The sequence below is a fragment of the Falco peregrinus genome, chromosome 5 (genome assembly GCF_023634155.1).
Source record: "Falco peregrinus isolate bFalPer1 chromosome 5, bFalPer1.pri, whole genome shotgun sequence".
Classification (NCBI taxonomy): domain Eukaryota; kingdom Metazoa; phylum Chordata; class Aves; order Falconiformes; family Falconidae; genus Falco; species Falco peregrinus.
The window spans coordinates 99,550,397-99,576,051 of record NC_073725.1 but is presented as its reverse complement, the minus strand read 5'-3'; the positions used below and the strand labels follow the sequence as shown (position 1 = coordinate 99,576,051).

Genomic DNA, 25,655 nt, shown 5'->3' with positions numbered 1-25,655 from the left:
AAGAAAAAACTTCTCATCAGCAGTTAGAAAGGCTCACGATGAGGCATCTTAAACACCAGGATCAGAGAATGTTTAGAAAGAAAACAGCGGAGAGCAGCTTTTTCAGAGCAGCTTTTATCACCTGCAGCTGCAAACGCGCGTAAATCTATCAGGCAACAACAAAGAAAATGAAGAAAAATGTACTTTCAGCTGTATTTCATTCAGAATAGTTTGGTTTATGTTTTCTGTGAATCAGGACAAAACATTCACAGAAAAGTGGATTAATACAAGTACATTTGATGAAAGTTTGACTATAAAGGACTACAGTCAGCCTCAGTAAATTGTCTTCAGCTTTGAGGCCTGGAGAAAACGCTTCCCTCAAGTACACAGGGAGCACGATGGCACCGCGGGGTTTGGGAACAGATGTGGAGAACCTGGCTGGCATTCACAGCACGCTTCCCACGCTAAAACCACCATGCTGTGCCTCGTGCAGGACAGTAACAACCGGCTTCAAGGGAAGGATCCCCGCCTGGAGAGCTGGAAGGCGAGGGGGCGAGAAGGGGCCCTGCTCACCCCCAGCAGCCCCCACCTCTCTCCCAGCGGGTTCAGCCTCCCTCGGCGTGCGCGGGCTGCAGCGTCCAAACCGTTTGCCCAGGCTATCCCCAAAACTCGTGCGTGTGTGTAAGGGCTGGGGGTGGTTCAAGCGATGGGTTTCACCGCGGACAGCGCCTGAGCCGCTGCCGCCCTCCACCGGGCTCCAGCCCAGCACGGCCACCCGCCACTGCCGCCACTGCCCCCACCGCCGCGGCGCGTGCCCCCTCAGGCGTAACGGCCGCCGCGCCAGCCCGCCCTCCAGCCGCGGGCCGCCCGCCGGCAGTGATTGGGCCTTGCGTTCTCTCGTTCCTCCAATCCCAGTGCCGGAGGGGGATCCCGACCTCGCCTGATTCCGCCTACCGAAGCGCAACGAGGCCAATCAGCGCCTACGGCTGGGCTCCACCTTTCCGGCCGTCTCCATGGCAGCGGGGGGGTGGGTTAAGGCGTCGCGGAGACCATGGTGGGTGATTGTTTTCCTTTTCGAAGCCGGCGAGGCTAAAGGTAAACTAGGTCTGCTTATTTATTTATTTATCTTTCCTGGCTTCTCCCCCCTCAATCCTACAGAGTGGTGCATTCCGACGGGCTTGTAGACACCCCAGCCCCCCCCCCCCCCCCCCGCAGTGGTAGGGTTAAGGGCGGTTCCTACGCGCCGCTTCCCGCTCCCCCCGCGGCTGCTGCTCTCCAGCCTCAGCAGGGGCGCCGGCCTGAGGCGGGGCACTTGTCCCTGCTGCCGCCCCCCAGCGCCTCCCGGGGGCTTCTGGCGAGGCAGGGCCTCGGCGTGGGGCAGCCGGAGGGGCCTTGCCCGCAGCGGCCTGGCCTGGCCTGGCTTACCTCACCTCACACCTTGGCCGCCGCCTAGGGAAGATGTGTGTGAGGCGGTGGCCCCGGGTTGCTGCGGGCGGAGGGTGCTGAGGCTGGGTGCCCGTTCATTGTTACTGTGTAAGCCAGGCTCCCTGAAGGAAAAGGGGTGCGTACGGTTGTGCTTCCCCGTGCTTCAGTTTCTACCGTTGCCAGCGAAGGCATTGCCTCCTGAGGAGAGACATCACCTGGCCTAGCGAGTGGCGTGAGGCCTGGGCTGAGGGAAGGGTACCGAGGTGCTGTGCCCCTCATGCCCCTCGTAGGGGAGGTGCCAGCAACAGGCATCTCTCTGGCAGTGTGGTGAAGCATGTATCGCTAGAAAATGGCCTCCACCAAAGTCGGCATGCACATGTAAATAGCTTATTTCAAAGTAAAGTGAGATTCTCGACAGAGAGGAGGCCCTTCCTGATGCTACCGTATCTTCATGAGATCTTTCAGTTCTCCGACCTTTCAACATTGTGAACATGCGATAGGTTCTTTAGTTTTGCTTAACGTGGCAACGGTGCAGTCACCTCTGAGGTGGAAAAAACACTAAAACACTTTCAGCATTCTGAGAAGTTCTGTAGGATCCTGATTTGCATGCGGTGGGCAGTTGGTCTCCTTCATATCTCAAAAAAAGTAACAGTAAACAGTTTAAGCTGTGTATTCCATCCTGTACTGTGTTGCAGTACTGAAGAGCTGAGCTCAGAGAAGTCTTCACTTTATTTTTCAAGCATGCAAAAATTAAATTGGTTTGGTAGCCTAAGTTACTTAGTTTAATCATGCCTGTACTTAAACGTAGATTTCTATGAACAGGGCACTGTATCTGTGAGAAGTAGTTATAAATTATATTTACAAGAATAACTTTGTGTTCAGAGTTACTGCCCAGAAATCACTAACGTAAACAGTAATACACAAATCATGCAAGCACGCAGTTTGCCGGTGTGATTGTAAGCACCTGAAATTTGAGAAAACTTAATACTAAATCTGAAACTTGAAAGTCAAATTATAGTTATCTCAGAAATTATTAGAATGCAGTGAGATTTTCCTAAAACATATTGTGAACGTTGATAGTGTGCATGTAGTCAAAGCATAATGTAAAAATGTCTTGCAGGTTTTGTGTAGTTAGCTGATGTATAAATATCATGCATGCAACTTTTTAACACAGGACTGTTGAATACTGAAAAATGTGTGTATGCCTTTGGAAGATTTTATTTTACTTGGTTTTCCTTTTATAGTGACAAACCTGGGCCAAAGAACTGAAAATGTCATCCGGTTTGGCTCAGGAGGTTCACCTTGCTAGGAGACATGGAGAGATGTAAGTAATTGTTTCAGCGCTGTGGCGTGCCTCGCAGCAATTTGTGTCGTGGCCTTGCAAGACCTCCCTTTCCACACATGACCATCCTGTGAACAGTGAATTTGAGCTCTGTACAGAGCACAGTGGTATTTCAACAAGGGGTTAGTGTTCCAGGAGGTGGCACTCTTTCTTCATGAACTATTGGAATTAGCATCCTTGCTTGCTGTTAAGGGTGTTTAGGTTGATGAGGGTTTTGACTTCCAGTGGTGCTACTGGTTTAAGATCTCCATTGTTAACCTCCTGTCACCATTAAATTCCTGTTTGGGGAAGGTAATTGGATTCTCTCACTGTAGCCTCAATTATGGAATTGCTGCTTTGTTGCCCTGTAAACTCAGATTGTGAAGCAAATACAGTAATGAGTCAGAAAAATCTGCTTTTCTTGTAACAACTAGTACTTGCCAATGAGCAAGAGTAGCACTGATCAAGTCACCCCATCCCACCCTGTCTTTCCTGTTCTGGGAGATTTAGTGCTTCTAAGCACCTTAGCATATGAGGACTGCTGGTTGCAACGTTATAGCTTCATACAAGCACAGCAGGTGGTGTCTGCCTGTACCTTTTCCCTCCCCCAGCACACCCACCCTACAGCCGGCTTAATTAGCCCCATAGTTTTGAGAAAACTGGGTAAGGTAAAAAGGTTATTTTCTAGCTCCTGAGAAAAATGTTCTACCCACTTAGCAAAATGTTTTCCTTTGTAGACTGTCTCAGAGATCAGAACTGCTACAGCAGATGGAGACTTATCTAGGAGACAAAAAGACTAAAAAGACATGGCAAACTCAAGCAGCTGATGCAGCTCATAAAAGGAATGCAGCACTTTTAAATGTAAGTTTCTGCAACTACCAGGAACCTCATTGAAATGTCATGGTTATGTAGCTTAGAGGATTTTAAAAAAAAGCGTTTGCTCTATAGTTATCATTTGAATTCTCCTATATACAGTTCCCTCTTCTGGAACTTGACCAAAAGTCTTAAATGACAAGTCTTTATTATCTGATGGCATTGCTACCTTTTCCCATGCCCTTCTTATATGAGCCTCGTGGTGGCAGCTGCTACTATCTTTTTTTTTTTTCCTAAGTACATGTAGAGTTGCAACACATGCTATTACACGTCTGCCTAAGAGAACTGAGTCTGACAAGTACCTACAAGTCTTACACTACCTGTGCAATTTTGATTCAAGATACTGGGGGGTGTTTGGAAATAGGGGCTAACCAGCCTCTAATGTTGTTAGTCCAGGGTGGGAACCATTCTCCCACTATGATTGTGTGAAATTGCGGAAGAAGTTCTCAGTTTAATGCTTTTCTTTAGAGTGACAAAGAATCTTACTTCCAAGTCTGTAAAAGCAGTATTTAGTGTTTCTGGCTCTTCCTAGTGATGATACTGTTAATAGCTGTTCTACATGCCTGTTGTTGTATTTAGGTAAGATTTCTGTTTCCTAGGTAAATTAATCAGAAGTCAGAGAATGGGCAATTAAAAAGATCTAGGTTTGATGCCAGGGACCAGTATGCTAAAACATCTTCTGGAACCCCTAGCTTAGGCATCTGAGTCTGAAGAGATTGCACTTGACCACTGACATGAGCATGCATTTGAAAAATGTATGTCTGTTGTTCAGGAAACAGCAGAAAACTATACCTCTTGGCATTTTCTTTAAACTCTTACGTATTAAGTGTCTATATTACATGCATTGTGTTTATTGAAGTTGTAAGTTTTATTCTAGAAAATTGCAAGATTCATTTGTGTCACCAAAATATTTTTTTTCTTCATGCACAACCTGGTTAAGGTTTAAAATGTTCACATTTTGGGTGAGTGTAACTCTATTGAAGGCCCTCTTTGTATTTAAATGGAAGTTATATTTAGAGAGTGGCAGACAAGGGAGAACAGTTAATCTGGGATGCCTTCTTAATTATTCTGTGGCAAGATTTTTCAACTTGGACTGCGGAAAACTGGTGCGTTCTAGGCTGGGGCAATCAAACCCCTCTGTATCAGGTATAGATATGTGTAGGTGCTTCAGTGGGAGGCTGTGGAGAAGTGGATAATTTGTTTATTTTTTCATAGTTCATGCTCCATTGATTTAGTAAATTGAGCCGTTATAAATGCCGTTTTCAATGTGCATTTTATAATAGATTTTTATTTCATAAATACATTTTTTTTATAAATTATATGTATTTTATAAATGCATTCTCAGTTTACATAGACAGGCAAACATAATAAATATAAGGTATATTTCTGCATGCTGAAAGCTTCTTGTATTGGAAATGTTAACAATAGCTCAGACATATACAGAGTGTAAATATTTCTGCAGTTAAACAGATATTTGCCATCTTCTGTCACATCCTCAAAATTGTTCCTTTCAAGTGTCAGAAATGTTGGTGTTTGTATGGAAAAAAAGCAAAAACATATGTATCAAAACAAATTCTGTTGCAGGATAAAGTAGCATAAATCAGTTTAAATCTATTAATTTTATACTAGTTTTAACAGGCATGCACTCCTGCAGATGCTTTCTGATAACAGAAGAAAACAGGAAAAAAAAAATCTATGCAGAATAATATATGAGAAGCTTGAAAACAAGACTGATTAATGTGCCAGCTTCAGAATATTGTTCCTGATACCAGGCACTGTACATTTCACAGTTACCATGTGGAGAGTTGTTGATTTGGCCTACTCAAAAATACATGGACATGATGAAGTGTTATTTTTTTATTTGCATTTCTGGTTTTCTGCATGTAAGCAAAATCAGTTGTTTTCAGTATGTGATCATAGCAAAAGACATTTTTCTTTCTCTGTGTTAGTTGATATTTATGCACAGGAAAGCATTTCAAAATTAATTTATTTTCTAATCAGTAGGAAGCAAGGAACTAAACTTGTTCAGTATTTTAACATGATTATCAGAGTATTTTACTTGTCTTTAGAGGGAGACTGCAGATTTGGGAAATCTGTATCATTTAGTACTTACATAATGTTGTTGTAATAAAAGCAGAAATTAGACTAGTATTTATAAGCTAATTTATGACAGGTTGTCAGTAGTATTTCTTGTGTTTAGCTGTGCAACAGCTTATAACATCAAATAGAAAACAAAGAGTATGCTGTACAGGAATTAGTATTGGGAAGGTAATTTAGACCAAATTTGCTTTCCTTCACAGGCATGTAATTCTAGAATTATTTAAGTGAGATTCTGCCAGACTCATATCAATATAAGTGACAGCTGAATGTGGTCCCCTAAAAGTGATGCATGTGTCATGCAATCCATTTTACCTCTGGGGAAGGGTCTTGAATTGTTTTTGTTCCAGTCCTTGTGGTTTTAGGGGAAGCATTGTGAGATGCTCTCTTTTTTTCAGTACTGTGACATACTAGATTTGCTGGGTTTTTTTCCAAAGAAGCTTACACTGCTGATGTATTTATTTTTATATTGATGATGGGGATTTCTTTTTCATAAGAAGTTTACCAGTTGTATAGACACACAAGGAGTGCCATCTAATTTCTCAGTAGTTCTAGTTATTTTCTAAAGCATACTGCACCTTCCAGCAAAAATTTCTTTCACTGTCTGTCATTAAATCAGTATTCTGAATGACAATAGACTGCACAACATAAAACTAGAGTGAGCAACAAAAAGACACTTCCAATATCTAGGCTATGCCAAAGTGACCTTCTCTACTAAACATATCCGCACAACTGCTGTCTCCTTTCTTGCCTGCAAGACACTCTTTTCCTATCACCATAAACATTGCAATGATTTATTTGAGTATATAAATAAATAATAATCTTGATTGCTGTTCTTCCTTCCTGTGAAAATTCCTACAGGAATTAGGAAGAAGGAATCAGAAAGGAGGAAAATCCTATGAATATGAAGTGAACATTACTGATTGATCCTTCTTCTCAGTATGGTGATAACTTCTCCAGACTTGGTCTGAACCAAGCTTATGCTGATACGAGCTTAATTTGGTGCTATTTATAATGTATCTGTTCTGAATACATGCAACAGAGAAATTCCTTGCTTAGGTTATTTAAGTCTGTGTTGGCCTCTGTTATTTTGACCTTGTGATTTCAAATGGCTTCTATGTTTGCTCATGTGCCCCCTTTATGTTTATCCCATTAGTCTTTTTCTCACCTGAAAAGGGGTAGCCACCAGCTCCTTCTGAGGTTTTGGCTAAATATGAGACTTTTAGTTTGCTTTCTCAGACATCCTTTAGCTTCCTTCCTACAAGGGTATGCACTTTGCTGTAGAAAAGGGAGAACAGTTTTGCTTGGATTAAGTTTGTAATTATGTACAATAGAATACAGTCGTGCTGCAAAAATAATTAATGAAATAAGATGGACAGTGTAAACTGAATGAACTGAGTGTGTCTGTATTGCTAACTTGAACTTCAGCTAACGCTAAGGCTGGATTTTGTTTTTATTAATCATACTCTGCTGAATTTGAGTCATATTTTTCAAACTAAACTTGAGTCGAGCACTGTTTACTTATTGATGTATTCAGATTGGCTATTATTCAATACGAGTAATCATGTTTGGTGTCTCTTGTGGATGTGCTCCTTCAGAATCTCACTCTGCTTTTCAGCGGCAGTGGTGGTGAATATTTGGGAAGTCCCTTTGGGGAATTTCCTCTCTCATTTAGTTTTTCTGTTGTACTCTTCACACCCGCTCTCTGCTCCCAACTCTGCCATCTGCTATACTTTCTTTCCCCCTCCACTCTGTTCAGCTTTGGCTTCTTCACACCCCACTCCCACGTCCCTTTCTGTCTCTCTTCATCTGCCCACCACTCAATCTCTTCAATGTTTGGGTATGGAACTAAGCCCACAAGAATGGGTCAGAACTTTAAAGGGGGAGGGCAGTTAGTTTGGGGGGATGTTTTGGTTTGTTTGTTGCTGTTGTTTTTTGGTTGTTTCTTTTCTAAAAAATGTATTTAGGCCTTTGTGAATCCAGCACACACATCCACTGGACAAGCAGAAACCCAAATACTGATTTTTTTGTAAGAAAGCTATGTGAGGTGCATTGTCATCCAAGTTTGTCTGGTGAACAGCTTGCTGCAGCTCTACATTTTTGTGCACATGTTATGCATGCATATTAGCAAGTCATCTTTGTCTTGAGAAGTAAAGATCTTGCACATAATTTGCCTAGTTACTTTACAGTTACAGTAGCTAGAATACATACTTCAGTCTTCATGCAGCACAGAGAAAACCATTCTGTTCCCCTCTATTTTCTTCAGTTTTATAGAACAGAATTTAACTAATTTACTCTAGTGTCCAGAGAGAATAACAGTGTTTTACAGCAACAGCCTTAGAAATTTATTCTTGTATCAAAAAGGTACAGCAAACATTATTTAGAAACTGTAGGATGTTAGTCTTACTAGTACAAGTCGGTTTTCAGAATGACTAGACAGAAAGATTTGAACTTTAGTGTTACTATTTGAATGCAGTTTAGCTGTAATGGGTTTATTTAATTAATTTAAATGTCTTTATGTGAGTGTGCGTTTTCCTTTTAAAATTCCCAGTGTTGTTTTTAAAATGTACTTTGCCTGTGTTTTAGGATATAGAAGCAGCAGAAAAAAAGCTGCAAGAAAGAGTGTATTTGCTTCCAGATCCTGATACTCTTAAGTTAGAAGTAAGTCCTAGCACTCTGTCTTTTCGTTTGTTGTTTACCAAATATTTTGCTTTTTTTCCCCCCCTGAAGCATGTTCTTAAAGTGAAAATAATTGATTTTAAAATCCAGTGACTGGTATAGCCAAAGGCCTGTATACTGTGTAGCAAGCTGAACCTAAATTCTGGGGCAAGGTCCCTAGATTCTGGAGCATTCTGGTGGAAATATTTAGCAGCTTTCAGATCTGTACAAACTTCTGTGTAAAAATGAAGTCAAATATAAAAATGAATATTTTGAGTATCAGAAGATTGCTGTGTTTATTATGTCAGAGCTGTTTAGTATTTTTTTATATGGTCGTCCCATTTTCAGGGTCAACAGTTTATCAGCATGAACAGAAAAAATTTCACTTCTCAGGGTTTCTTTGTGGTTGTGTGGGACCTTATGCTACAGCAGGAACACTTGATTTTTACTTCTCAACCTGTGGACCCTAAAACATTAAAGATAAAAATTTTACCAGCAAATTATTCTGAGACCTAAGTATCGTCCTGATACAATGTAACAGGTTCAGTTCCCTAGTCTCAAGAGTGTTGTATCAGTATTATGCAGTGATGAATGAATGATAAGGTCAGAAACAGTCCTGTGAACAGGAATTGAAGCACAGCTCTTCCTGATGCAAACTAAACATCTTAACCACAGGGCCACTGAGTCAAACCCCCACTTGTGCTTCTTGCACCAGTGGTTTGTGGGTTCTTCGTTGTGTGGTGGCTTAGCTTCCACAGGCATAGTCGCATGGAGTGTCCCACGCTAGTTTGTGTGCTAGGGGACTGTTAAAGGAGGGGAAATGTACAGATTTCTGTGCTGTCAGCCTGTGAAGAGAGGTGTATTGTACATTAGTTTCACACCTCCAGAGCAAGTGTTTTAATACTCAGGCTATAACTTAAATGAGAGGCATTACTTCTTGTTCTGGTTATTGTTAAAAGTTTTTGTCTGTCATTGCATTTTGTAAATAGCCTACTCCTGTGACTGTGACAGGGTGCTCGCTGAGTATGCCCATGCAGTGATTTATTTTTTTAAAATTTTTTTAGAGATTTTTAGGCAAAGGGGTATATTTTGTGCTAGCTACCTGTACATCTTGAATGATGCTAAGAAAGATGCCAAGCTACTAATATTGAACCTATTTTGACTCTGTTCAGAAGTAGTTTTAGACTCCTTGAGGACTTCCAAGACACCCTTAGAGTTGTTTGGATCAGTTTTGGACTGCTTCATCCTCTGTCCTGTGTGAAGTGTTAAGCTGCGTGTGGCACGTAGACTGAAGTCCACACAAATCGGAGAATGCAAGGCAATTGCTTATGGCTGCAGGGATGTCTACACTCTGCAGCAGCAGTTGAATTTTACAGAGAACAGTTACTATGTGAAGGAGAAGATCCTAGTTCAGCCTTTTTTATACTTCTAGAGAAGAGTGCTATAAATAGTGGAAAAAGAAAACTTTGTTTCATGGTACAAAATTCTTGTATGTGCTTTGTTCCAAAACACTTTTGAGCATATTTCACTCAGCCATATATGTGTCTGTATTAATATACTTTGAAAGTTATGGCTATAATGGATCCCCAGCTTGCTAAGTCGGAGTAGTTTTGTGTGACAGCACATATGCTTGTCAAAAAAGATTCTTTGAGTAAATCTGTTGAAGAAAATATTTTTGTAAATCTGCAAGAGCCATAGTTATATCTGAGTTACATGTAAGGATCAAAATGATTAGCCAGGAATCTAATACTCTGCAGGGAGATGCTCAGTTTTGTGGTACGCTCCTTCTACATTATGTATTTAAGTAAAGAAAAAAATGCTCAATACATATGTACCATAAACGTTTTCTACTACGAAATTACTTTGGATGGACTAAAGTGTTGGCTTAATATAGTTCTTTGATCACATTATTTTGTGGAAAAAAATGATATATAGCACTTAAAATTTTCTTCAAACTCCTACAAACAAAAAAGTTTTCCCTAGGATACCAACACAAAAATGATGAATGGTATGTCCATTCCACAGATAAAAATAAGTTAAATTTATTACTCAAAAGGCACAGCATAATGCAGAAGGGTTCAATAAATCCACAGTGGTTTCCCTAGACCACAGGATAACTATACAAGGAGTCTTTTTTATTATTGTTTGTGATCCAACTACTGCATCCAATTACTTCATCGGTGATTTATCATGTCTAACATTTTACTCAAATATTTTGAACTGTATTACTGCAAACTTTTCAAGGGTAACCAGTTTACTTAGCATTTTTGTTTATAAAATTAAACGATTTTTCTACACTTCCAAATTAAATTCCGTAAGTACATACTTAAATATAAAAGCTGATTTTGGAAAAGTTTATTATTACAGAAAATATTTTATTAAAGGTACTGTGAGGGTCTAAACTAATCTGTTGCTTACCACAAGAGGGCATATTCAGTCACTTCACTGTTCATGCTGCAGAATTAAATCTTTCCAGGCTGGTATTTTGTATCGTACAAGAGATTTGAAATTTCATCTGTAAGTACGTTGTTCTTTTCTGAATTGCTTCACTCATAAGGCAAAATTTAATAATGTGTTCCATATCTCTATTGTTTTTCAACAGGCTGACGCAGATTTTGAAATTAAGTTTATTTTTTCTTGTATCTTTCTCAGACTCTCTATTGGGCATCCATAAAAGAATCTCTTCCCAAATGGGAACAGTTTCTTTTAGGAAGATCAGAAGTTCCTATTGGTTTTAAGAAAATGAAAACTACAAACCAGAACATAAGCTGCCCAGAAGAAGATTTACAAAAATGAACTCTAGTTTCATTTTCATTTGTAATTTATGGCTTTTGCAGGCAAGATCATCCAGCTCAGGCAACAGAATTACCATTAAATTGTAACTTAAATCATTTAAATGAAAATGAACTATATTGGATAATTTGCTTCCACTGTGTACATTTATTTTTATTCTGTATTGGAGAAGCAATCCTCAGAGGGGCTTTTAGGATCAAAAGTGAGAAACACTGGTGTATAGAAACCCACCAAGGCAACTGCTTTTTCAGTATGAGAAGAGTTTTAGGTTATTTTTAATCCTCTGCTGCTACATATAAGTGTGTTAAGTAGAGACAGCAGATTCATGCATTATCTTTCTTCACTGCAGTCATCTGTGCTGTATGCCTCTTTGTGGATGAAGGAGAAGGGAGGAATTTACCATTAACAGGAAAGGCGGGTCGTTTGCATCAGGCAAAGTAGCCTTGGTTTAGCACCAGGAATCTGTAAAAACCTTGAGAGTAGTTGTAGAAGGGACACACTCAGTTTCCGCATCTTGTTTTCCCTGATCTTTGTTATTGCCACTTTCATAACTCCTACACCTCACTCAGTAACCACTGCTGCTTTTCCCAACCCCTTGCTGCCTACTTTGTTATTTCCTGTCTAATGGGTGGGTAAAGACAAGAAAAAGTAAACAAATGTCTAGGGTTTTTTGCCACTTCTAGGCTGCTCTTAATGCTGTTTGCTGTTTTCTTTCTGATGACAGTCTACAAGTGAGAACTTTTGCTTAGGCATGAAAAGTTTGAAAGGTAGCTGGCAGTGACTAAGACCCAAGTGTATATAAAAGTCAAGGAGATATTTTCATTTTCAGCCATTGAACAGCTTCTCAGCTTCCTCCTACAGAGGAGCAGTGTCAATGAGTTCTGATTGTACAGTGGGCTAACTCAGTATGAAAATTTCACTGCTCTAGTGCAGTGCTTTTTAAAGTATCAGTTCAGTGGAAGTTCCTTGCAGGAAGATCACTTGGCCTGCAGAAATTTAATCCTTCCTAAGTAAAGGAAGCCTAGAAAAAAATTTTTTTTTTTTTAATTAAGAACCTGGACTTGAATCAATATATTGTTAAATTTAATCTCATATGCAGCAGCATACTTCCACGCTTGACCTGGAAGTAGGAGAAAAAATTTCACCTCTGCCAGTGTTTGAGTATATGAAAATGTAATGATCATGAATGTTGGTAGGCTACTAGAGAACTGATCTATGCATCTCTGTGCTACATAGAGGTATACCCTACTATTAAAAACAATTTATATCTATATGTAGCATGAAGAATCACTGGCACAATAAAATCAAAACTTCAGCGGCTATACAGAAGTGTTGTATGTTTTCAGCGGGAATATTAAGAGTTCATTTAAAACTTTTTCTGTTGAAGTGTCCATTAAACTGATAAGTTTGTACAGAAACTGCCATCTTAGAATTATCCTGTTGAGTGGGTGTTGGTGTTTGTAACAATAACGTTGTTTTCATAATATGTGATGGCAGATTAGCACGCTTCTCTGCAGTGTTGTTAACAGTTGTAATTAAGGAATAAACAGTAAAGGGTGTCAGTCCGATGACAATTTCATCTATAGTGTCACAATACAAAATGTCACAAAATATTAGAACTGTTATATAACTACAAAAATATCAAATTAGGCTTTCATCTTACAAGCAGAGAGCTTAAAAAAAACTGGCATAGAAACCATTGCAATTTTATACCTACTCAATGTTCTGTCACAAAGACAACTTGGTAATATTTTCTTCTGTAAAATCACAATGTGGTTCTCAATCTGATTTAGCGGGAATGTGTATGGATCTTACAATTGTAGAGCTCACATTTAAAAAGCAAATAATTGGAACCAGTTGAGCAGACAAGAAGGGAAAAGCTATTACACATGATGCCCAGAATGAAGGGATGGGCAAGCAGTTAGTTGCTAACAAAGACTAGGATTCATCCTGGTCTTTGCATCCAACGGGGAAATCACTTAAACTAAAATCTGGGCCCCTAAGTACTTTATAGGTGCGAATAATCTGGGTCTTTATCTCTTTCGACTCCGCCTAAACACTGGGACACAATGCAGATGCTCACTATCTCCTTGTGCCTTTTGATTTCCCGTGGAAGGGAAGCTGAGTGTGTGGATGGACTGTGAGGGCATGGCAGCTGGATGGGTGAGGATTTTGTAGCGTGCTGTGAAAGGCACCTGCAGGCAGTGTTAGTGTAGTTTCTGTGCTGCAGTTAACTGCTCAGATAGTGTTTCTGTTTATTTTGTTGTTACTATTGGGCAAAGAGATTAAGATTTAAATGAAATTATCTTCTTTTCAAAGAAGAAAATTAGGGTGGGTGGGTTTTTTTCCTGCAGCATAGCTTTAGAAGCAGTGGGACAACTGGTGCATGGAAAACTGTATAGGAGCATGTCCAGAAAAGGAAAAAATGAAGCGAAACATTTAAAGCAGGAATCAGTGTAGGTGACTGCTTTCAGAGACAAGGGCCTTCATGTCGAGGGGCCTGTGGTCTGATTATAAATAAACGCAATTGCTTATGACTGTGAAATAACGCAACGGTAGGGGCAGGGGGGCATGCAGCAGGGCCCCTGAGGTGCAGGAGCGGATGTTCCCTGATCTGGCACACAACCTTGTGGCAAGCAGTGGCAGGGAACAATTATATGGGATCTCCATGATGCTTACATTTGTTGAGTGCACAGTTTCATTTACTGTGTCTGAGCTGGCTTGCCACTTGCTTTTCTATAGGTACAAATTTAACTAACAAACGTGAGTTAAACTTAATTGTGTCAAAAAAAAAAAAAAGGCCCCAAAACTGATTGAAACTGATTGATACCAATATGGTTTAATATCGGCTTTAAATGAGATCTTAAATGGGTATTCTTCACCATTTCAAGGCTGTTACTTGAAACATATCTGTTCTATGTAGTTATACCCCATCTTATCCCATGCTTTTATATATTAAAATATAAAATACATATTATATATTATGTATCTGTCTCTTATTAAATTTCCTACCTATTTTGGGTAAACGTGTTTTTCCCTCAGAACATAACCTATTACTCTGCTTTCTTGACTTGCTGCTTGCACTTTTCCATTAAAAATATATGTATACATAAGCTGCAATGGCCCTAAGAGCCTGTTGTGCTTTTCTGGTGGGTGGGGGAAAGCAACTGAGAGAAGACCAGTGAAGAAAACCAAAGGTTTTGCCTGTTTGTAAATTGATCTTTGAGTATCTTAGAAGAAGAAATAATTAATCATCCCTTTTTAGGTTTATGCACAGATGAGTAACCACAATACAGCCCGTTCACCCATCTTGTCACCTCTACCATCACATTCCTGAGTTTTTTACTTTCTCAGTTATTCTGGTCGTGGGGGCAGTAGCAGAAGGCATGTTAGTTTTCCCTAGGATAAGAAATTTCTTACTTTGCAGAATCTTTCTCAAGCCCATTAATTTCATTTGAGAGTAAATATGAAATAGTAAGATGGTTTAGATGCATTTTAATACTTACTATGGTATCCTCTTGACTGCATTTATTCAGGGTCACGTTTTCATGGAAGTTGGGAGCTGGATTTTAAGCTGAGTTTATAGTTCTTCGTTTCTGTCTTTTTCACTCATATAGAGCAGGTCAGGCTGTAGACGCTCAGCCTTGTTGGTACTGAAAAATAAGAAAACCAAATTTGAAATGGAATGAACTTTTAGAGGTTACATCTGAAAGAAAACATTATTTACTCCATAATGGTAATTTTCATAATATTTTAATATTTGTGTTTGGATACAACTTGACCTTAAATATCACCCCAAATGCAAGCTGTTTTAACATATTTGTAATGCTAAAGTCTTCATTACTGTAATATTCTGTTTGCTCAAGGATTATAATCCATGGATATACAGTGGTACAGTTGAAATAAAGCTTTGATCCCATAGTCACTGCCTCGTGGATTTCAGTGTTACATTGCACGTACAAGTTGGATGTAAATTCGTGCCTGCTGTAGCAGAGCAGTGAATAGGCCAGTGATAAATACTTTGCTTAGGTACAGTGTTCATTTTCTTCTGACACTGTTCTGCAATATTAATCTGCTGGGTGAAGATCAGAATCTCGGTAGTTTTACTGCTGAAAGATCCAAATGTAATGAATCCCAGATCGATTATTTGTACTCTTCCTATTGTTTCACAGTAACTGTGAGCTAAATTACTTCAGATGTGTGATTACTAGCAAGGTATGGATATACTTCAACTTGTAAAGGGAACAGGTGAGGGGAAAAAAACCCAGGTCTTTAGTGCATCCTCCTGCTCTTTGTCTTTGCCTTAAACAGGGTGATTTAATTTGGGAATTTGCTACTCCTTTTAAACACAGCTGATACAGCTCTTCAAAATGCACTAAATTGTACCCGCTGTGTATATACTCTTCCAGTTCTTTTTCATTTGAGTTACTTCGTTCCTTACGTCTGTTTTTAATGCATACAGACAGGAAGTATGCTCCCTTCTTTCTATAAGTTTTATCAGAGTGATGATGATCTTAGAAATAAACGTGTGGTGTTCTTTCTCCTTACTCTTTATCGTGTCACCTACCAGAAAGCCCTAATAGGCAACAAAGTAGTGTGAGACGGTATTTACATCACACTTTTGAAACAGATTCAAGCAGAGCCAGCTGCTGTAAGATTATTTTACAAATATATTGCAAATTAATAAAAGGAAAATTGTGCCGTCCTTTAAGTAAATTACAGTCTCCTTGACTAATTACATAGCTCGAAGCCGCAGTAAATTAGTACCTGCTTCACAGTGGTGTTGGGAAATGTAATTTTGGTTTCCAGACTTGCATTTCTTTACCCATTTCGTTTGTGTGTGTTCCCAATAGCTTCATTCACGGTGCTCTAACTGTTGCTCAATAAAAGCTTCCGGGGGATAATTTGCTGAAGTGAACCACATGCCTGCAGCTTTGTTAAGCGCGATCTAACCTGAGCGTTTCCCCGGCGGCTGGCCGCGCTCCCCGCCGCCCCGGGGCTCTGCCGAGGGGCACGGCTGCTCCGAGCTGGGGAGAGCCGCAGCACCGCGGCTGGGAGAAAGGAACGGGGCGAGATGGGGGGGAGAAAGGAAAATATTTCTCTGTCGTTTGGCCGTGAGCGATGAGAACGCTCCGGCCGCGGGGGGCTGCGTGGGCGGCCAGGGGCGCTGGGGGGTGGACGGGAAGCACCTCGGGTACCTCCTCTCTCGCTTAACGGCGTCGGGATTCCCAGCGAAGCTCTGGGCAGCGGGTTTGATTCCTTGGAAACGTTCGTAATAATAACCGTAACGGTAGAAAACGAATCCGTAAATCCACGGGGGAAAGGTTTGGCTGTGTGAACGAAACTGTCGCATCCCCCCGTCGTCTGGGACCGGTGTTTAGCGTGAGCTTAAACAACTGCAGCCACTTTGCACTGTTTCTCGGACGTTTCTTTTTATTAAGTTCCCGGGTACACTTGGCTTTTTCCTCTAGAATCAGCTTTCTTTTGCTGGATTCATTCAGTGATGCGGTAATCCAATGTTGGTAATATCTCAATTCATTAACATAATGAATCAGAAGGAAGAGGCTGGTTATAAATCAGAAAGCTTCTATTTATGTGAAATATCTTGGCAACTGGCAGCAGTGAGGAAGACAGTAAAAGGAGTATCAGACAGTTCACGGGACTTTGGGAACGCGGTCGCGGGAGGTGTGGGGTGCTCCCTGCGCCATTTAAACGCCTGAGCTCTCCAAAGGACAGCCGTGCCCAGTGCACCGAGGCGGCGGCGCTGGGCTAGTATTTGCCTCCTGTGGCCTCGGTCCTGCCGGTGCCCCGCTGCGTTTGGGCGAGGGGTTTGCGGCGGGCCGGGACCGGGGCTCGGGCTCCGTACCGCCTGCGGGCTGCGCCGGCCCGGGGCTGCCCCGCAGGGCTCTGCCGGGAGAGGCAAAGCCACGGTGCCCGGTCCCTGCCCCAGCGGCTGGAAGTACTCCTGCCCCCGGGCCAGATCGCTTTTCAAGTTACTCGTCAGCTTGCGTCTTCTGCAAACGCAAAGGTGTAAATATTTGTAGGAAAAAGCAAGTTCGGCGTTGTTTCAGGCTTACAGACTCCGAGCTCTGGGAGTAGACCCTTTTTCTGGGCTCCGTGTCTGACATCATTTTGTCCCCATCCCCACTGGTGACAGCAAGACGTTTCTGTGACTAAACACACTCTTACCAGAATCACTTTAAAGCAGTTTTTTTAAGATTTTAAGAGCACTGGTAACTTAAAGCACCCGCACTGAAAGTCTGTTGGTGCTCCCTTAGCCAAGGAGCAGGCAGGAGTCGCAGCTCCCGATGCCTGGGGCTCCCAGCCCCGAGCCCTACAGCCTCAGCATCTGGTGAGGAAAAGTGGCCCACCGTAAACCAGAGAGCAGGGAAGTCCAAATACAGCTGTTGTGGTTTTGTTTTGTTTTTTTTTAATTCAGGGCACGTGTTGCCTGTCATTCAATCAATTAAGCAATTGCAAGAGATAAATGAGATAAATACCAACAACACAAGCCTGAGGCTTTAGCCCAGGCAGGTAAAAGTAGGCCAACAGTGGGGTTAAAATGTGGGGAAGGGTTGCCTGGAGAGTCAGGGAGGGGATGTTAGAAGTGAGCTTTTTCTGCTCTTGATGTGCTTCTCTCATGGACCCAGGGTGATGGCGTGGGCGCAGGCCGGCACAACGTGGTGCCTGTGGGAGGGCAGGGCCTGCAGCGCTGGGCTGGGTGGCTGGTGGCTCGGGAGGAGGTGGGGAGGGTGGCAGCAAGATGGGGGATACAAGACAGCGGAAATGGTTTGGGCCCAAGCTGGCCATGGCGTGAGGCCTGCCCACAGGAGCCCTCGGGACAGGAACGTGGGGTAAGCAGCCCTTCAGCAGCCCCCCTCCCAGCCCATCCCCGCAGCATGCCACCCGCTGCCTGCCCAGTGCCAGGGCCTACCTGTCCCCTTGCTGTCCTGTCTGCATGTGGCTGTTCCTGGGGACAAACATGTCTGGGATCTAGTGACCTTCGCCGTGCCTGCTGCCGGTGCTGGCCGAAGGGCGATGCCCATGCCGGGACCCGCCATGCCACCTTCCCCTCGGCTGCGGGGGCAACTGCCTCCAGCCCCGTCCTCTCTCCGTGGAGCTCGGGCAGCAGCGCAGCCCCTCTGGCTCTCCGGCGGGTATCCGGGGTCCAGATCTGAAGGGGTAGAGGGGCCTGAGGAGAGAGGTGGGGAGGCGTTAGGGAGTGGGCACGGGCCGTGCCGTCGGGGCTGGGGAAGGGCCGCAGGGCTGGGCGGGGAGAAGGGCGAGAGCCCGAAGGACAGCGATGCCCTCAGCCCGACCGTGGGAGGTGGTGGGGCCCGCAGAGCCCCTCCATGGGGGGGACCCTCGTGGGTGACATGCGGGGGCGGGCTAGCATGCTCGAGGCCCAGCGGGCTCGCTTAAAACCGATGCAAACGGTTCCGTGAAGGGGCTTAAAGCGGGAGAAGGACAAGTCCTGCGGGCACCTGGGCGTCCGCGGGGACCAGGCGGTTTGGGAAAGGCATGTGTCAATTTAGCCGTAGTGTTGACTTAAGCGAAAGCGCTAAGCCATTCCTAAACCTAAGTCAATACAGACTTAAGCCAAAATTGTTATTAACGAGCTCTAATCTGATTTAAGAGCCTGCGAGCGAGCCGTGTCTACACGAGGGGAGAGGAGGCACGTTGCCTTGCGCTGCGCGGTGCCCGGGGGGGCCGCAGCGGGAGGGGCCGGGTGAATGCCACCCCGGGGAGGTGGGGGGTTGGGCTGACCGGTCACCCCCCCTGCGGAATAACGTCTTAAAACTGTACCCAGCTCGGCTGGCCTGGGGTCCCCTTTCCCGGGAGGGGGGTGTGGGGTGAGGCCAGGCTGTGCAAACGCCTCCGTGCCGGGGGGGCTGCAGCGGGGCTGCCCTGCCCGGGGAGGTGGTGCCGCTGTCCGGCAGCCCCGCTCGCTCGGGGGAGGGACATGCTAGTGCGTTGTTGGGGGGGGTTTGGTGTTGGTTTTTTTTTTTTTTTCTCCCGTCCCAATGGGGCAGTTGAGCCCTCCACTCCACCCCCCAGTGGGGGCCTTTCTTTTCTTCCCCACCAGCTTTGAGCAGCCCTGTTTCAGATTGGCCTTTTTATGTTTGATATAAAGAATAGTTGTTGGCCAATTCCATCTTTTCATCGCTGCTCTCCAGGCCCGGGTCCAAGCGGCTTGTCAGATGCTCATTAACTCCCCCTTTGGCTCTTTCCAGTGTGTCTCCTAAGCTCATTGTGCCAAGAACTAGCGCTTCTTTCTCTTTACACGGCTCCCTTTCTCTGCTCCATCAGGGAGACAAATTACTTTCCAAAAGGGATCGCCAGGGATGGTTTAATGAGAATTTCTCTAGGGCTGGCCGTGGAAATCAATGTAGTTAACATTCGGTGCACTTAATTGGACTTTTCTCTTCTGCCTCCTTCAAAAAAACTCTGAAGCTATCCTGTTAATCTCTCATTTGTAATCAATTGTGTTGACTAAACAAAAGTCTAGGTCGTCCTTTCTTCCTGTCCCAGACAATCCTTTGTTGCCTCTAAATGCCTCATTCTTGAGTGCTCCTGGTCGTGTAGATGGGTCCGATTTTTGACAGTTCATTATTGCGCTTTTGTCCATTTAATCTCCCTCGCTGTGTTTTGCATGTGCATGCCTTAATGAGCTCCGTTGGCAATTAACATGTTTCTAGCAGCAAACTGGTTGCTCAGACGTTTGGAGAGCGGAGTGCAGGGAAAAGGGCAACGCAGCTGCCTTTAGGTTGTTCGCTTCCCGGTGCCCGGCGGGACGCACCTGGGTGCCGCCCGGTCCCGGGTTGGGCCGGGCCGAGCCGAGGGGGGAAGCCCGCGGCGCTGGCACGTCGTTCCCTGCGCGGAGGCACCTCGAACCCTCCCCCCGAGGCACCGGCACCGCTCAATCTGTTGTGTGCGCGGCTGCGGCGCCGGGAGAGGGGTTTTTGTGCGGTTTTTGTGTTATTATTGAGGCTTGCTGGCAAGAGTGCCGAAGTGTGAGCAGTCGTGGACAGCAGAAACATCTTGTGAGGGAGAAGATAATTGGAGTCTCTGGCGTGTGTGTGTCTGACAGAGCCGCCCCTCCCCCGCGATCTGCGGCTTGTGTGTGCCGGGATCCGGGTGAGATCCGGGGGGGGCCGGGGCCGGCCGGTGGCGAGCGCGCCCGAGGTCGGGGGGAAGACGGAGCGGCGAGGGGTGACCGAGCCCACCCCGCGGCGGCCCTTCGGGGTGCCCCGAGGATGCCCTTAGCCGTGGCGAGGATGCCGCTCCCCCTCTCACGGAGGGCTCTGTAAACAACGGTCGCTTTTTATTAAAAAAAATCGCGAAAATAACGTGCTGCCTCAGTTCCCTTCCTGGGAGCAGGTTTCGCGCTGCTCTCGCCCATCAGGAGGGCTGGGGAAGCAGCCTGCGCGCTGTCTGCGGGCCCGCAGCCGCGCCTGGCTCCCGCTGTCGGCACCCGGCTGGCAGCCCAGACCTCTTCCCGGCGCCCGAGGTGCGGAGGCAGCGCCGCTTCCCCCGGACCTGGCAGCGGGAGCGGCTCCACAGCAGCTCCCCGGGCTGCACCCGCCCCGCCACCGCGCTGGACACGCCGCTCGCCTCCGCGCCCCGCTCCGCGCCTCCGGGACCTCGTTCTGCCCTGGCCTCCCCCCGCACACTGTCCTCACGGGGAGCGAGGTCCCTTCCCCCTGTCCCCGGCCCGTGGGCTGTCCCGCCCCGTCTGGCGCGGCGGCGGGAGAGCCGGGCTCGGCGGGCGGTTTGCAGCCGCGACCCGCCTGCAAGGGGCTGAGCTACGGCCCCTTCGCTTGGGGGACGGGTGTCCTGTGCCCCCCCCAAGGTTTCCGACAGCGGTAACTTAACGGCGACGGGGGTTGCATTTTTTTTTTTTTTTTAAGATTTCCTTTTTTACCTGTAAGTCTCCCAAAATCTTTTAACAAATCCTGGCACTTCTTCCCCGTTGCCAGGATCACTGGGTAGCCTTTCCCGCTCCTCACCTGACCCAACCCGTCAAAACGCTACTTCTGGCACTTAAAAATGCAAACCCCGAAAAACTCTGAAATCGCCCCCCCGTCCCTCCAGCCGGAGCGCGGGGCCTGTCAGCTCCCCCCCCCCCCCCCAGCCCCCTCCTCGGGGAGCGCGGAGCATCGCAGCCGAATAATGAATCCAGAAAGCCGGAGCGAGGGGTCGCCTCCTGTTCCTGCGGTCGGCGGCGAGCTGTGCTCGTCCTCGCCTCCCACCATTTAACCACTCAATTAAGCGGAGAAAGGTGAACTCCCCATCACGCCGTCCCCAGGCATTTCGGTGCCTCGCTCGTTCCCCTCTTCATTGCAAGCCCGGCCCGAGCAGCACGCACACGCCCGGCCGGCTCAATCTCTTTTCTCCGCTAGAATAATATTGTTCCTAACGACGTGGCCGGAATAGACACTTGCATATTAAAGGTGAAGGAGGGGGGCAGGTGAGAAGGGAATATTTAGTGTAATCCAAGTGCTTGATTATCCATATTCTGATCAAAAAGAATTTCTGAGGCCTGCTGGGAGTGATTAGATTAATGTAATGCGGTTTGAAGGGTCTGTGTTTTCTCTCTTAATTTGGGTCATTACTCGGAAAGCAAGCGTGAGATCACTTTATCTGCATGCAGGGAAAGATAGTCATTCAGGAGCGGCTTAAAGACGCCGGAATGAACCAGCCCCGGAAAGCGGCGCTGGGAAACTCGGAGCCGCCGGCCGGGGTCCCGCACCGGGGTTGCCCCCTTCCCCGGGGTGCAGCCGCCCTCCGGAGCCGCCCGGTCCCCTCCCGCCCGCCTTTCGCTTCCTCCGGGGCCCGCGGCGGGGCCCGGCTCCCGGAGCTGCCGCCGGCCGCGTTTACATGGGGGATAGCGCCGTTCAGCCCGGTCCCCGCCTGGGCCGGGGCTGAGGTGGGAAATGAGACACCTGCGAAGGGCCGGTTTATTGTCCCATGATAGAGATATATATATATTCCTCACTTATTCGAGCGTACATTTAAAATGGAGATTTACAGACACGTATAAAGAGCGCTGTCCTGGCGGGGGGCGGCGGGGGGCGGCCAGCCCGGCCCCTCCCGGCCCGCTCCGGCGGCGCGACGCGCCGTTAAATAAGATTCCTCTTATATACAACTGCGGCTCGGGATGGCTTGCTACCGGCGGCTGAGCTCGCTGGGGAAAAGACAGAGAAGCAAAGGCTGGTTTGGATAAATAGTGCTGGCCTGGTGGAGCAGGTCCCAGTGGGGCGGCGCGCCGGGCCCTTAGCTCTGTCCGCTGCGCCCAGGGTCCCGCGGCGGAGGAGCGCTGGAGACGCTGTCGTGCAACTTTCGGACGTGCTTCTTTAAATCAAAGTTTCTGCAAAATCCTTTCCCGCAAGTGACGCACGTAAAGGGCTTCTTGTCGTTGTGGGTGTGCATGTGGAAAGTCAAGTTATAGATCTGGTGGAAGGCTTTGTTGCAAATGGTGCACTTGTACTGCTTCTCTCCGCTGTGGGTCAGCTTGTGGTTCTTGTAGTTGCCTGCGAGAGAGGAACAAGGCGGAGAAGGGGGTTACCCGAGGGAGCCCGGGCCGCACGGCGCACAGGTAAGGCAGGGCAGGACGGGGTGGGGGGCATCAGGAAGTGTCTCCCCCCTGCACCCCCGTCCCACTTGTCAAACTCGGTCCGCGTCACCGCGGAGCAGCGCGCAACTGGCACGGCACAAATGAGAGGCAGGGTCAGCCCGCTGACCCGCGGCAAATGGAGGGCTCTGGATTAGGACCAAGGCCCGGCACCTCTCATTTAAAAAGCATTTAGGGAGAACCGTCAGCAGCGCCCGGCGATGCGGCCCGGCCTAGGGGGAAAGTAATTGGGAACGGCGGCGGCTCTGCCTGCACCCCTCGCTTCACCCAGCCGGGCAGGGCTCACCACCGTTAATCCCCGCTAATGATGGGCCCGGGTCCCGCGGGGGCCCCGGCGCGGCCCAGCTCACCTTTCTGGTGGAAGCCCTTGCCGCAGAACTCGCAGACGAAAGGCTTGTAGCCGGCATGGATGCGGATGTGGGTGTTGAGCGTGGAGCTCCTGTTGAACGCCTTCCCGCACTGGTTGCACTTGTGGGGTTTCTCCTGCACCGGGGGGCGAGAGGCCCGTCAGGGGCGGCTGCGGGGAGAGCGGGGAGGGGGGGCCGCCGCCTCCCGCACCCCGGCTGCCCCCCACCTACCTGGGTGTGGATGATTTTGTGCCGGCACAGGGTGCTGGCCTGGCGGAAGCCCTTCCCGCAGACCTTGCACACGAACGGCCTGGCCCCCGTGTGCACCGGCATGTGGCGGGTGAGGTTGTAGTGCGCGTTGAACACCTGCGGGGAAGCGCCGGGAAGGCGAGGTCAAGCACGGCACGGCCGCCCCCGGTCCCGTCGGTGGTCCCCGTCCCCCATGCCGGCGCCCCCCTTACCTTGCCGCAGACCTCGCAGGTAAAGTTTTTGGGCTTGCCCTCCGCCGCCCCGCCGCCGCCGCCCCCCAGCTTGGCGTGGCCCTTGGGGGGGCCGCCGCGCTCCGCCGCCGCCGCCTCCTTCATCACCTGGTCCAGGTGGCCCGGCAGCCGCTCCTTGTGGGCGAAGGGCGGCGGCGGCGGCAGCTTCTCGGCCGCCAGCCCCGCCAGCTTGGCGTTCTCCAGCAGGAAAAGCTTCTGGTGGGCCGAGAGCCCCCCCGGCGGCGGGGCGCCCAGCAGGCCGGCGGGGAAGAGCTGTCCGTGAAGGATGTCGGCCGGGTGGTACGCGGCGTCCAGGTAGTTGAAGTAGTAGAGGGAGCGGGGGGCGGCCGGCACGGCGCCCGCTTGGTGGATGACCTGCGGCTTGATGAGCCGGCCGCTGGGCTGGCCCAGGGCGAGCTCTGCCTTGCAGCAGACGCCGCAGTTGGCTTTGCAGAGCCCCGCGCCGCCCCGCAGGCTGCTCTTCCACAGCTCCGAGTAGTTGAGGAGAGTCTTGGAGGGCACCTCGTAGCCCAGTGGCGGGATGGGGATCACGCAGGGTAGGGGCGAGCACAGGCTCAGCGGCTTCTTGCCCGGCTCCGGCTCCGGCGCGCCGTGCCTCTGCTCGAAGGCTGGCTTGGGCTCCGACGTCTTGGCCATGATCCGCTCGATGGAGAAGGCCAGGGTCTTGGAGGGGTTAGCGGCGGCGGCCCTGCCGTCGTGCCGGGGGCAGGAGGAAGGCATGACCGTCTCCAGCGACCCGGGGCTCGCCATGGCGCTCCGCCGTGCGGGAACTTGGTGTGAGCAGCCACTCGCTCCCACTCTCGGCTCTGCATTCCAGAAAAGCCAGGACACAAATCAATTTAATAAGCACCTTGTTCTCCCTCCACCCCCCCACCAACACCCCCCCCCCCCCCCGGCACCCCCTCCTTATTTACATTCAAATGAACATATCCAAGAACAATGGCACGTAGGGTACCAGATTACTGCTCATTAAGCGGAACACGCTAAAGTAACAAGCAAGCTAGACCTTGTTAGTATTTAGGGGGGGGGAAAGAGAAGAAAAAAAAAAGAAAAGAAAAACCTCCCCCAGTCCAATGCCACCCAGCCCCACCGATGGCCGCGGTCCGGGAAATGCGGGGGCAGGGGTGGGGGGCACGGCGAGGGGTGGCGGGGCTCGCCTTGGGACCACTTACCTTTGCCCAGCGCCGGCGAGACTCATCCAAGCAGCGCAGTGTGGCCACAGTCACATTTTGATAGCAAACATCTTCCTGAGCGTCAGATCACGGTCTCGTACATTTAAAGCTGACATCATATGAAGTCACTTCGAGCAGAATGACATGGGGATGCCACCATGGATCTTCCCCGAGCCGAGGCGCTGGGCTGGAGCGCGGTGGGTTGGGGCAGAGAGAGGAAGAGGAGCCCCCCCTCTCCACGCACAATTTCCTTCCAGTTTAAGACGCACAAATCGCTCGTGTGCGAGCTGGGTTTTTTCCTCTCTCTCTCCCTTCTTAAAAAGCAACTTGCAAAGCAGAGGAATCGTTTTGCATGTGGCAAATTAGAAGGCAAGTGCGATTCACAAGTTGGGTGGAAAAGAGTGCTCCAGTTCTTGCTGGGGTTAGAAGAGCCACTCCGAGTGAGCGTGAGGATTTTTTTTTTCCTTCTTCTTTCTTTTTTTTTTTTTTAAGAAGGGGGAGAATGAATTTTTATTTTTTTTCCTAAAGCAACTACCACGCAACCATGCTCGAGTTATTTTGGCAACCCATCTGCAATCAGCTCCGTTGCAACCGAGCTGGAAGATAATTAATAAATTGTCACTTATCTGCGAGCCTCCCCAGCATGTATAAATTAATAGCCAACCCATTAATTAGGACAGTGTATTAATGTTAATTAAACTAAGTTTAATTCCACCCCTCTCCCCTCTCAGGGTAGCTGGTGATTAGCCTTAAATAAACGCGGAGGGAGTCGAGTCCAGGACTGGGTTTTCGCTTTTTTTTTTTTTTTTTTTTAATAAAAATAGAAAAAAAGGACCCGTGCGCTGCAAACGGGAG

General features: G+C 47.4%; 2 protein-coding genes across 6 annotated transcripts in view; one reads left to right on the top strand and one right to left on the bottom strand.

Moving 5' to 3' along the window:
• Nucleotides 1-987: 987 nt before the first annotated feature.
• CEP15 (centrosomal protein 15) overlaps nucleotides 988-25,655 on the top strand; it is a 34,396-nt gene continuing 9,728 nt past the window's right edge. The window contains exons 1-4 of one of the 5 annotated variants that reach the window (XM_055804365.1): nucleotides 988-1,083; nucleotides 2,649-2,728; nucleotides 3,463-3,586; nucleotides 8,282-8,356. In XM_055804365.1, the coding sequence (XP_055660340.1) occupies nucleotides 2,676-2,728; nucleotides 3,463-3,586; nucleotides 8,282-8,356 (252 nt within the window). In that variant the 5' untranslated portion in view covers nucleotides 988-1,083; nucleotides 2,649-2,675. Of the gene's footprint in view, nucleotides 1,084-1,243; nucleotides 1,541-2,648; nucleotides 2,729-3,462; nucleotides 3,587-8,281; nucleotides 8,357-25,655 lie in introns of those variants that run through there. The other 4 variants (XM_055804364.1, XM_055804367.1, XM_055804366.1 and 1 more) reach the window with 4 other exon arrangements.
• FEZF2 (FEZ family zinc finger 2) lies at nucleotides 22,107-25,225 on the bottom strand. Its single transcript, XM_055804363.1, has 5 exons — nucleotides 24,801-25,225; nucleotides 23,590-24,434; nucleotides 23,360-23,494; nucleotides 23,132-23,264; nucleotides 22,107-22,680 (listed from the first exon to the last, which is right to left on the bottom strand). Exons 2-5 carry the CDS (start codon nucleotides 24,376-24,378, stop codon nucleotides 22,424-22,426), a joined length of 1,314 nt encoding a protein of 437 aa, XP_055660338.1. The 5' UTR covers nucleotides 24,379-24,434; nucleotides 24,801-25,225; the 3' UTR covers nucleotides 22,107-22,423.